The sequence below is a fragment of the Phalacrocorax aristotelis genome, chromosome 5, assembly GCF_949628215.1.
Source record: "Phalacrocorax aristotelis chromosome 5, bGulAri2.1, whole genome shotgun sequence".
Lineage (NCBI taxonomy): Eukaryota > Metazoa > Chordata > Aves > Suliformes > Phalacrocoracidae > Phalacrocorax > Phalacrocorax aristotelis.
The window spans coordinates 14,711,418-14,724,443 of NC_134280.1; the positions used below are offsets into that span (position 1 = coordinate 14,711,418).

The 13,026-nt window shown below is 37.7% G+C and overlaps 1 protein-coding gene across 5 annotated transcripts in view; it reads right to left on the reverse strand.

Annotated features, from left to right (window-relative positions):
* PTPN4 (protein tyrosine phosphatase non-receptor type 4) overlaps window positions 1-13,026 on the reverse strand; it is a 175,299-nt gene that overhangs the window by 90,002 nt on the left and 72,271 nt on the right. For all 5 annotated transcript variants that reach the window (XM_075093072.1, XM_075093071.1, XM_075093073.1 and 2 more), the window contains exons 12-14: window positions 11,397-11,569; window positions 7,484-7,552; window positions 363-497 (exon numbers count right to left, since the gene is read on the reverse strand). In XM_075093072.1, the coding sequence (XP_074949173.1) occupies window positions 363-497; window positions 7,484-7,552; window positions 11,397-11,569 (377 nt within the window). The remainder of the gene's footprint in view (window positions 1-362; window positions 498-7,483; window positions 7,553-11,396; window positions 11,570-13,026) is intronic.

Genomic DNA, 13,026 nt, shown 5'->3' on the forward strand with positions numbered 1-13,026 from the left:
CTTTAAGAAATAGTACTAACCGGAATCAATTATTTCTAAAATATCACACAGCTTTTATTATCAGGTTTTTTTCTTAGCCAAATGAATAATTTAGTTTTAACTGTGCTTGAGAAAAACCAAGCTCTGAAATTTATGGTAGCATGCTACATCTTACACTTTGTAAAGGTTGAGTGAGCAGCACCTAAAATTCACCCCCAAATAGTTTCTCTTATCTAGAGCTAAATGTTCCAGAGATCCATTCAGCATATAATTTGAGAAGTTATTTGTCTCCGTAACACATTAATCCTTCTATTACACAAGTAGGTGACTCACATTAGAGGTAGACAGTCACTTCCAAGGAGAGAAGATTCAGTGCTACTTACTGATTTGGGGTTCCAGGTGGAGACCGTGATGGTAGGCTCTGTGTTTCCAACCTATCATCAGACAGTGAGTTCCTACTCACTACTTCCCAGTCCATCCCACTCATTAATTTCCGAGCCAAGGGTTTACTGGGGGATCTAGAATAAGAAAGTAAAATGACTAACCAAGAAGTGATAGATGTAAGAACAAAATTACATTAAATTCACCACAAAGAAACCAATATTCTTCATAGGAAACTAAATTATATGGAAGAAAGGAAATGTAATAATGCAAAACTATATTTACACAGGCAGTTCTGTATTTTCTCAATATACTGTACTTCATTTTCTGTACTTTGTACAGGAATGTCAATGGAATACAGTCATAAAATACTGTTGGCTGAGAAGGAGACAGGCAATATAGAAGAGGAACCCACTAAACCTCACAAGGCATTTCTAATGCTTCAGAGAGAATCTGACTCAAACAGAATAGTTATTGAGAGGCCTGAAATTAAAAACAAAACCAAAAACATCCCAGAAAACCTCTAAGTAACACAACTCTTCAGCCATCTCATGAAAAATGAAGCAGTGGAAGCATCAGCCCAAAAACACTCCCAAAGACTTTGAAGACCTGAAAGTGGGGTAGTCATCAACATGGCAGCGGAGCTACTGAGTTTTGTTTACTCCTCAGGGTTTTCCATCAAGGTGACATGCTTTCTTCTGGAACATTTTTGGTCACCTGTCAGGCAGATGTAATCATCCTATTTAAACTTCTTTGTGGGTGATCAAACTTCATTTGGTTTTGTGCTAGAAATGTCCTTCAGGTTAAAGGTCATTACCACCAGTGGTTTTATACGAAAGGAATTATATTTTCTACTTGTTGCTCCTTCTCGATATTGATGAAATGTTTTCTTCTCATTCTCCAGTCATTCCAGGATACCTACAATACCCTTCTGCTGTTTCTTAAGCACAAAGGAGCCCACACTTGCAGTCTCTCATGAAATATTGTATTTCCCTTTTATACTGGAAATCATCAAATGAATCATCCAAGAACTGTGGTTGTTTTTTTCTTAGCATCACATTGGATGGCTTGGTCATCCAGCAATTAAACATACCCAGACTTTTGCTGTTTGTTGTTTTCAACTGAAAATTCTTTAGCCAACAACAAAAATTCTTTCAAACAATCCTTAATTGTCCTTTGTATTTTTGTTACCAGGTTTTCTTTACTTCTACTACGTTGATGGTGCTATATAGTTCAGATTTCTCCACTACCATTACCCAACCTTTTCTTGTTGCAGTGATACCTCAATTTCATCAGTCTTTTGTGCCATGATCATTTCATTCCCATTCGCCTTTATATTCTATCACTATACTCTTCTCTACTCTCCAGCTTTGCACAATGATGTACCAGCATATTATTGTACCAGCATAACTACATTTCTTTCCACAGCTCCATACACCCGTATCACAAAACTTCTGCCTTTGTTGTCGCTGGGACACATGGTAACTGTTCATCATCATCATCACCTTACTGATTTACTGAAAGTGCAAGTCCAGAAAGAAGGAACTTTGAGAAATTAAGGAACTACCCGCACACAAATTACATCCTTCTGAAAATGAGAACCTGAGTTACAAGTACATTTTTGCTTCTCACGGAACTTAAAACTCAATGGAAGCCACCACATCACCTTAAGCACGCTGTCCTCAATATTATCAAAAAGTCTACAACAACAACCAAGTGTCATATCGAATAATCTATGTTCACATGCAGGAATACATAAATCCTATTGATGCCAGCAGTGTTTGTTTGATACTAAAGGAGTGGTGATCTGTGTATGGAGGGTTTATTTTTGTTGTTTTTTTTTTACACCCCCAAGCAGTTCTGAACAAGTACTGCATGCTGCTTTGCTGCTCTACAGACTTAATAACAGCTGGCAAATTTCAGATAATTAAGCAAGATGGGCTAATTCTAAATACTAGTGTTTCAAGTCTTATTCCACCTGGGGGAAAAAAAAATATCTAACAGTACACTGATGTCTGAAAACAGGGAAAATACCAATTATTTAATTCCTGAGGAAAAACACATCCACTTTCTTAGCACGCTTCACTGTATTTAAGCAGCATTAATTTGATTCAAAAAGTAATTAGCTTGATATCATGTCAATTAAACCAACATTTCGTTTTCTGTAATTTGCCTCAAACATGAGCAACTCAAACCACAGCAAGTATGAGCCATTCAGAACAGGTAAAAAAACCAGCAGAACTGAAATGCATGTCTAATGTTACCTGTTCATTATTCTTTTATTAATCAAAGCTATCATCAGCTAGACTTCACTGACAGCACACTTGCAGCCAGCGGATTAGTACCAAGAGTCAGCTCTGCCAAGAGGTGGATTCTACTAACCAAAGAATGGACTGAGGGGAAAATACAGAGGAACATAATATACTCAATGCTAAATTAGGTAAATACAGGACTGCAGATACAGTATTCTCTGACAGATATGTAAAAGCAGCTATTGAACCTCATTTACCTTCAGCGAAAAAGCAACAAGTAGAATATAGGAAAGTTAGTGGGTTTTCTTGCTTTTTGGTTTTTCTTTTTAAAAATGCACAACAACAGTGAATGGGTACTATCCTTGACTGTATAAAACAAATTAAATTATAAAAAGACACAAAAGTATATAGTGAGGGGAAAAACAAGTTTGTCCAAAAATTAAATTTTTGACTGCTTAAAAAAAGCCCACTGCATTGTACCTTAAGTCACAGCATCATAGTTTGTAACTATGTCTTGGAAAACTTCCTCAATCTGTGCAACAAATGAACATAACTCTACAATGAGAAAAGCAATGCCTTCTTTCCTATCAAAAACATCCAGTGTTAAGAAAACTCACCTTTTACTGTGGATAGGGTCTGATCTGTCAGAAATAATACCTTACTACCAGGAGAAACAGCTGCAACGTTTATCAGCAAAGGTTCGTTTCAATTATTTTATTAACAGCTCTAACCTCAGGGTCCCACCCACTCATGTTTGTTGCCTCTACTTCCTGCCTTTGCAGAAATTTCAAAGAAAAAATTACCACACTGCAGCACTGAACTTCTCTGTGCTGTGGCTTTTTGATACCAGTTCTCCTGGCAACATTTCTAAATCTAACAGTGTTATTTTTTTTATTAACACTTAAGACATGTTGTGAAATATTCCTGCAAATTCCTTCTGTATCACTAATTCCTTACAATATTCAAATACCTTTCTCATGCCAGAGTGCAGCTGAGGAGATGGGAAGGGGGAAGTAAGCTGTGAAAAAACCTTCTAAAATGTTTTGATAAAACTTTGAAATTCTAAATTCCACGTTTGTCTGCTCAGTCTAGATGTTTCTATTGCACCCCAGCACAGGGTATGGCTAGCTAACAAAGTAAGCTATTTTCATATTTATTTTATGGTGTATCTGCAGAGACTTTCCTAAAAAAATTGGGAGAAAGCCTATCTGAGTAGGGACAGAGACTAAAAGCTTTACCTGCCCCTAAAGTCAAGAACAGTCTTACAGCTGCATTACTATGTCAAATACAAAAAAAAAATGAGTAGCAGGTATGAAATTACATAATGCAAGTAAAACAGCCATGAGAAATTACACTAGCTCAGCTACAGCATGCAAAAGCTTTCAAAGACAATTTGTTTTGCATCCCACAGCTAAAGTGCTAAATTCTCGCAGGAGCTGGGAAAGAAAGAGGGTATTGTTTGGGAATACAGGTGGGAATCTTTTAAATAATTTCTGTCCCAAAAAGAAATATAACCTGGACCCATAGCCTTGCTTTGTATTTTGACAAGAAGTACAGGGAATGCATTTCTCAGCAAAACTGGCAACCACTGCTTCAGACCAAGAGGCTGAAACTGTATACAAATCTGCAGATACACCACAAATGACACATGCATTTTAAAGCTATCAAGGAACTATTTAATTAACCTGAATAAATGCATGACTGAAGCACGATTGGATTTCTGGAAACAGAGGTTGCAACTTAATGATAGGGAGTCTGCAAGTACAAACGACTGAGATACGCACTCACTGTCACACAATGCACATAAACTACCTTCTCTCAGCTCCAGTACACACTATCAGAACTTAAGAAAACTAGAATATTTTGCAAGGACTCTAAAAGAGAACAGTGCTCTAAGGAATCTCTCAATGCATTACTTGATTGAACTTTTTCACTTTTATTATGCTCCTGGGAATTCTTACTCGTTTTCTTGGGTTATGAATATCCTGCAAGAAATGAGGCCAAGGGAAGGGGTGGGGTGGGGGGGTGTGGGGGGGCGTGTGGAGGGGTGTGGGGGGGGGGGGGTGTGTGGGGGGGGTGTCTAAACAATTGCAGCAACAGCCTTCTAAATGCTGAAGTTAGTGCTGCATGAAGATTAAGAAAACAGCACCTACAAAATATATCGAGTTTATTACAGACTGTCTCCTTCACAGTAATAGATTCCATTGTTTAAAATTATTTTTAAGTGTTTTTATGATTTGGAAAAAAAAAATCCATAAATACTCCTTCAGCTAGTTTTAAGGTAAAATTCTGAGGACAAACAGCTACGCCCGCTAATTTTAAGTTATAACTGTTTGTTTTATTCAAATGGCTGTTAAGAAATTTTATTTCCATGTCTCGTGCTCTGTATCTATGTTCCACTCAGCGTGCAAAGGCTAGATGATCATTACTTGTGGCAACAGCCATTTCCCAACTTAGAACAAATAGATCACTGAAATAACATCTCAATGTTAACTATCAGTGTTTTTTTCTTACAATGAAATGATTCAAAAGTTTGCTTAGTGTTAGCTCAAATAAGGCAGTTTCTAATTAGATGCTGATGAGAAAACAGAGTGTAAGTCTGGATAACTATAGAGAAAATGACAGCTTTTTCTTTAAACTGATCTTGAATAAATCTTCTGATGTGGTAATAACAAAAGCAACAGTAGTTATTTAAATTATTTTATGTGTCCACTTAATTATGAAGAAAGACCTGACACTCCTGGTTTCATAGCAAAAGGTAACCAATACCTAGCAGAACTTTCAAAAGCAACCGAAACAAGCCCACTGCTTGAGAGCTTAAAAAGCTGTTCAACAACACAATGACTTTGTCTGAGACACACACTGAAAAAGAAGAGCAGGTTCCAGGAACAAAAAACCACATTATACCTGTAAAACCCTAAAAAGCAAAATTTATGCCCTGTATGAATACAAGAGGGGTAACATCTACTCCGTATTTCAACTTGAAATGTAAGTGTTTAGAAGACAAGGAATTAAAGACAATGTTCTTAGGTTAAGCTTCTTGAACCACATGGTGTTCTAGAAATGTCTTATATTTCACGGTTTTTTACCCCTGAAAATACTAAGAGTCTTTAAAACTGAAAATGCATTAATTGCACACTGTGATGGGAAGGACAGAGGAAGAAACAGATGATCTATGAAAAGCCTTCTGAGGTGCATTTGTTACAATACGCCACTAATTTCAGTTCATTGTTTTACACATACGCACCTCCGACATTTCAGTAATTAATATTACTAAACAACTCAAAAGGTGAGGATGAATGCTGTATTCCTGAATCTAAAAGCAGTGGAAAATAAAATTAATGAGGACAGAAGAGCCAAGTATTTTATTAACTAAAAAAAAGTCAAAAAGTCTTGAAAAAACATCAGAGCAATTTTATCCATGGCTTTCAATTTTATCCAGAGTATTATTACAAAATACAAGTGACCCCAGCACCACCACTTTGTCAGTTTTGACTCAAAGGGAAGAGTGCCATCTACTGAATAAGAGTTTCTAAAATGAAAAATACAGTCCTCAAAACTAAGCATCAGCTCTCCTCCGCTCTACTTACTTGTGGGGAGGTGCCAAGTCCAGACTGCAACAGGAAAAATAGTGTTTAACTATCATCTAAATAAATAAAATTCACTTTTCACAGTGTTGAGTCTTCTGAGTAAGACAAAAGTTACCCCAAGTAAAAATATAACCATACTTGAAAAGTAAATAGAGTAAAAAAATAATTCTGTAGCACACAGAACAAATTGGACTTATAAAAATCTACCTGTTGAACAAACATAACAGCACTTCTGCCCCCAAATCCTTCTAATACGGAGCTGGGTATCTACGGTGTGCCCAGCTAAAAACTTAAATTATATTACATTGCACCGGGGGAAAGAAAGGCGGGGGCGGGTGGGCAGGAAATCAAGGCAGAATTTACCCATGCTCTGAAACAGCATTTGCAGGTACCTGAGAAAGGCCCCTGGGCTTGTTAGTAAAAGTCTGCAGGCGCGAATTTGAACTCCAGAGTTCCTTAAGGGGTAACCATGATAAAAGCCTTTCCCCATTTCAGTAAAAGTGTAAGCATAAAAAAAAGCACGATGCATGCTCCCTGCTCATAAGGATTCTTCCTATTAATGATCAGAGCAGACCACCAAACGGATGCAGCAGCAGTCTTACTTTTGAATACTGTACCATAATTTCTGACTTAAGAACTAAATCTACGCCTTGACTGTTTTCTTGTAATCACTAAACCCCCCAGGAGTCTGAAGCACAATTAAGTAACAGAATCTATGATTAGCCAACTACTCTGTGACAGAATCCCTTCAGAAGCAGCTCTCTCCAAGTCAAATTTTTCATAGTCAAATACCTCACCGGGACTATATTGATAAAGCTGTTCTCACCAAGTAAGACACTCACAGTACCTTGTTCTAAAGGAAATGTGTGTACACTTGTAGGTTGTCATCAGGGATAAAACATACCCATTAACTCAATATTTTAATGGAATAGAGAGACCATTCTTTGCAATAAAGATAGGACAAAGAGGGCTAGTATATGTAACCACAAACTACACAGAATAAAAGCTATTCTGAATTTTGAAAATATACAAAAGGGGAAATATTAAAGAAAACCCTTATTAATTTTTCTATCATAAGATTCTCCCCCATTTCTGGCTGTCCCAAAGACATACCCTCCCAAATCAAAACCAAACTCCTTAATGTGGTTAAGTCAAGCCACCAGCAACAGTGAACAACAGTTGCTCTTTTACATTTTTGCAAAGAGAAAAAAATGATCTCATAACATCTAAAAAGATACAAACAGAAGACTTACTCATCCTGTACAAATATATATTGCTTACCTTGCAAACACCCTGTCTTTGTTTGCTCTTTCTTTACCATACTGCACAGACTGGACCTCTGTTCTCCCACTGGAAAACAAAACAAAACCAAACCACTGAATGCAACAAACACAATTTCTTGCTTAAAATTGAACCATCTCAACAAAAAGCCGCTAAATTCTATTTCTAGTCAAGCTCAACCAATGCGCTACCTTCAGCACAGTGTAACTTTAGAAAGCACTGGGAAGGTAGGTCGTCTTTCCCATTACAGTCTAACTGTAACAAAGATCCATTAATTTTAGGCATAACAAAAGCTTTGACTTCCTTTTTCTTCTTATCCAAAGCAGTAAGAAAGTTCCGCTTGGATCTTTGGATAACACTTAACACTATAATCCTTCCTGTTATAGCCACAATGAAAAGTTACATCCCCTCCGTAATCCTCCTAAACTATTCCCTGAATTGCTAATAACTTAAGTTGCTACTTAGTTCAGCACAATATCATCAATAAATTAGATGAGCACACCAGGATTGTATTCTTCTACATAACTTGTCAAAACCAAGGTTAGATCTTGGAACGTGCTGACTTTTCATGTAAGACCAGATGTCTTATTATAAAGGATCTTTGATTTGACACATTTCATAATTTCTGTTTTAGGGGAAAAAAAAACAAAACCCACAACTTTTTTTGGAGTGTCTATCAGCAGTTAGGAATTGGTGGCAAGATACCAGCAGAACTCCCTCTTGCAGCCACTTCCCTATTTATAACTTCCTACCAAGGCACAGAGTCAGGATACGTGTCCTAAAAGGACACTGATACTTCAATCTCTGCTCTTTTCTGTCCCTTACAGGGACAGGAAACAAAATAATAATTAGCTATTTTCACATTCATATTACAGAACTGCTGGATGTGTGAAGGCTGAAGAAACAGGCCAACTGGAATATCACAAAATTCAGTGAAGGGAAACACCAAGACCCACACCTGGGGAGCAACACCCCCACGCACAAGCTGAGGGCCAGCTGGCTGGGAAGCAGGTTTGCTCAACACTGGTGAGACCCCATCTGCAGTGCTGTGTCAAGTTCCAGGGTCCCCAAAGACAAGCAAAGGGCCACAAACACAATGAAAGATCCAAAGCATCTGATGTATGCGGAGAGGCTGAGAGACCTGAGACTGCTCAGCCTCAGGAAGAGAACGCTCAGGTGGATCAAATGAGTGCATATAAATGCCTGAAGGGGGAAATCAAAAATACAGCCAGACTCTTCTCAAGGCAGCCCAAAGTCAGGACAAGAGGCAATAGGCACAAACAGAAATATGAGATATTTTACTTAAACAGAACGGGGAGTAAACAACATCAACAGAAACCCCACAAAACAAAAAAAACCCCACTTTTTTACTGTGAAGGTGGTCGGACACTAGATCAGGTTGCTCAGAGATGATGAGGAGTCTCCATCCTTGGAGGCATTCAAAACCTGGCTGGACACAGTCCTAGGCAACCTGCTACAGTGGACCCTGTTTGAACAGGACATTGGACTAGACAGCGTCCAGAGCTGCCTTCCAACCTCTGCCATGCGGCGATTCTAAGAAATCTCTCTTTTCAAGCCTGGTGCCTGCTAACTTCCTGGGGTTACATATTTTTAACTCTGACAAGCAGTAAGTCGTCTATGTTTTCCTCTGTTCCTTTCTGGTAACTCTAACATTGTATTTGCATTTCTCTAACTGCTACTAATAATTGACTTAATGTTTTCAGAGAACTATAAAGCTCCAAGACAGTAATAGCTTATTTATAATTTATGTTCCTCCTCTTTTCTCTCCCTGTGTAGATTATTTCACATTTTTGGACACTGAACTTGACCTACCATTTTATTGCCTACTCACCCCTTGTTGTGGCATACCACCAAAAATTTCTAGTTAACTTCAGCTTTTTCTACAAAAATCTATATCACTTCAGTGGTAACTTTGCTTTGTAGTAGAGGGATCTACTTGTTTCCCATCTGGTTGAAACAGTTGCTAATATCCAATAGAACTCTTCATGTTTTGGCAGTTTAACTTCTTTCCTCAATGAGTATTTGGTGAGGAACACTATAAGAACCACTTTGAAAATCCAAGGTAGAGAAGTCAGATTTTCTTGTCAGTAGTCTTCTTGAGACCTCCTGGAAGCTGCCTTTTTTTTTTTTTTTTTAAAGAATTTAATAGTTCAACAATTTCATGTGTCTGATTTCTTTCAGAGCTGGGGATCATTCTGTTTAGCCCTGGAAGTTTAGTATTTTATTAGTTCATTGAAATCATAGAGATGTTGGCTAGAAGTCTCTAGTCCAATCTTCTGCTAACACTAGGTCATGTCTGGCCATGGTTTTGTCTAGCCAAGTTTTGAAAGCCTCCAAAAATAGAGATCCTACAACCTCTCTGGGTAACTTGTTCCAGTAATGTGCTATCCTCCTAGAAAAACAAAAAAACCCAAGAACTTTTCCTAATATGTCCAGCTAGAACATTCAAGGTGAAATCTGCAGTTGTTTCCCCTTCTTCTATCACCTGCCATTACCAGCACAAGTTTGGGTCCATTTCTGACACTGCCATTGAAGTAGCTTTAGGCTTGCTACTAAATTCCCTGAACTTCCTCTTCACCAGATTAAACAAGCCCAGTGCCCTTAACCTCTCCCCCTCTGCACCGTGTTACTACTATTATACTGCCTCTAAACAATCTCTGAAACTACTTGCAGAAATTCTAGCCTTTTGGCTACTACATTAACTTTAATGACCTTCAGTGTTATGCAGTTTCCCTTTTCATCTTACATTAACATGAGTTGAATATCAAAGAGCTATTCTGTAATAGTAATCACAGTGATTCAAATTAAAAATCTTTACAGAAATGAAAAAACTTCCCCAAATTCACTACAACATTGAACCAAGTCTCAAACACCGTTCAGGATCACAGAATGCTGTTTCTCAAATAGGTGCTGTGAATGCTGGTCGAAAAAACAGATGGTATAAAAATTTAGCCACTGAGTTACTTTCCTCTTTATGCATTTATGCGATTCACAAGTGTAACAGAAATTGTCTGTTACTGCATTTTCTAGCTTTTTATTATCTCCCTTTGTACATCACAGACTGTTGCCATTCTAGACAGATGATTAGTAGTAGCTCCCTTATTCTCTACTTCAGGCATGATTTAAGCCATCAGCGTTGTGCATTCCTTGCAGAGACAGTCAACGCAGTTACTTAACTGAGAATTATTTTTCTTTTTTATAAAAGGCATAAAACACTTTAAAAACCAACACCACCCACTCCATCATTAGAACAGAAATTATATTTGGGGATTACAGTTATTTCACAGCCATTCTTCGCACCTCCAAGCTTTCCGCCTATTATGTCAAGTTCATCCTTAAAAGTTATGGACTTAATTTCACCCTTATTTTCCAAACTTCTGGTTTTGGTGCAGAACACATATGCCTTGTCTTCACCTGGTTGCCTATTTGTATGCATCTAGCTTAAGCGGGCTTTACTTGTACGAGCTTCTTTTCATTGATTTCTATTTGATCTTTATTTAGGTCTATTTTGTTGCTGTTGCTACACACAAGATCTGAGATCCATCAGTTTTCAAAAATGCCAGGCCAAAGACTTTGAAGTTCTGAGACAACATTTTTAAGATAAACATAACCTAGCAGGTAAGCAGGTGAAGAAATGCAGCCTGTGAGACAGCTCAGAGTACTAGTTCAATAACAGCCACTAATAATACAATAATTATATTTCCAGGATATCCTAGAAAACTACTGACAACACTTGAAACTTTGGTCAACAGGGGAGGGGAATAGTTGCAGGATTCATAAGCTACTTGAATTACAGCACCTTTTAATATAGATTCTAAATAACTACCTCTGTTTATTGATGAGGTGCCTGTTCTCTTATGTTCTTTCCCATATATTTCAAATCAGCACTTACCAGTACCGGAATTTGGAACCCAAAGTGAAATAATGTGCAAAGAAGTTCTTCTGAGGGGGGAGCGGTCTGTCCAAACGGAAGAACGTGTGATGTTCAACACAAGCTTTCCACAAATTCTTACACGCTCGGTAGTTCACCATATTGAATCCCAGTAACGTTTCTCTAGATTCATGCTAAAAGAGAAAAATTTATTTCAGATAAAAATTATTCCCAGTTAGCTTTGTTTTTTTCTTTAAATACTGCTTTTTGAAGTGATTATCTGGTTTTACATTAACTTTATGCATTATAAACCCTTGTAAAATACCACTAAGTTTTTTTAAAGGAATTTTTTTTAAATGAGCCTTCTCAAAGGTTAACAGTCTGTTTAGTGATATTGAAACAAGTCTAGGTGGGATGAAAAGATAGGTCCCAAATTACCTAAAAAAATTTCTGTGATTTGAGAACTCAAAGTCAACATGCCTCCCTGTTTCAAGATTACTACAGTTGACGAATTGTCATGCACATGTTCCAGTTAGAGGTTTCAAACAGGTATTGATCTCAAGAGCAACTGATGTACCTACTTCTAAATGATTAATTAGGTTCCTGCTAAAGGCAAGATGCAAAATTGCAAAGCAAGCTAAGCTACTCTGCCTGCTGAGGGAACCTGATTACAGCTTCTGCGGGTCAGAAATCATCAGCACTCTGATTTCTCTTCACAGGAATAAATCCTCCACAACATTTAGCACACCTTAACTGTTTTCGCTTAGCAGTAAGCTCCTTTTCCAAGGTAAGCTTTTGCTGGCCTGCTCATCTTTAGATCTGCTGAGACACTGGGACATAGACCTGCACCTCTTCTCCCAGTGGGGTATTCAGGAAGTTGTGACTAACAGCTAAGAATGACACTGTATTTTCAGCCACACAATGAATTCAGGGTAAAGAATACAATGGATTTTGAAAGTAAACAGCAAATTCTGAGTATCTATGAAAATAAATTATATGCAAGAAACTAAAGCCTGATATTTTACTTGAATTTACAAAATTACTTACATCTCTTAATTCCCAAGTATTGCCAACTGTTCCCTGTACTTTCTAGACATGTTAACGGAAGTACTTAATTTAAGTTACCTTGTTTGTGACTTTTAAGTCTATTACCTATTCAGTTAAAAAAGGCTTTATCAACAATACAGGTGTACAATAATATGAACGAGATACATTACTATTCTGCAAGAGAGCAACTGTGTACAATTATGGACTGCCTCATCTGGATCCAGTAAAGGATGAACCAGCTAAGATTTTAGATTCCAACAAGACGTTCTCATGATGTAGCAAATTCTAATGCTCTGTCAGCCTTTTATACTGTTGGAAAAGAATTTGACAAGTTATGAGCTGATGATCATGCATTTTCATTTCACTCAAAGCATTATAATTATGGGGTGGGGGGGGAATATCCTGCTGTTCCCCCTAATTTGTATCCCGGAGAATGAGCTGATCTGATTCTCATGCCACCATCTGATCACTAGATCAGGCATGAAGCATGAAGGAAGAGCTGTATGGCAAGATGAGAAGGAGCTGCAGCTAGATTAGCTTATTTGTAATGCGAAACACTTTCACAGGAACTTGGTGTGTTAGAGCTTTAAAGGTACCTTAACAA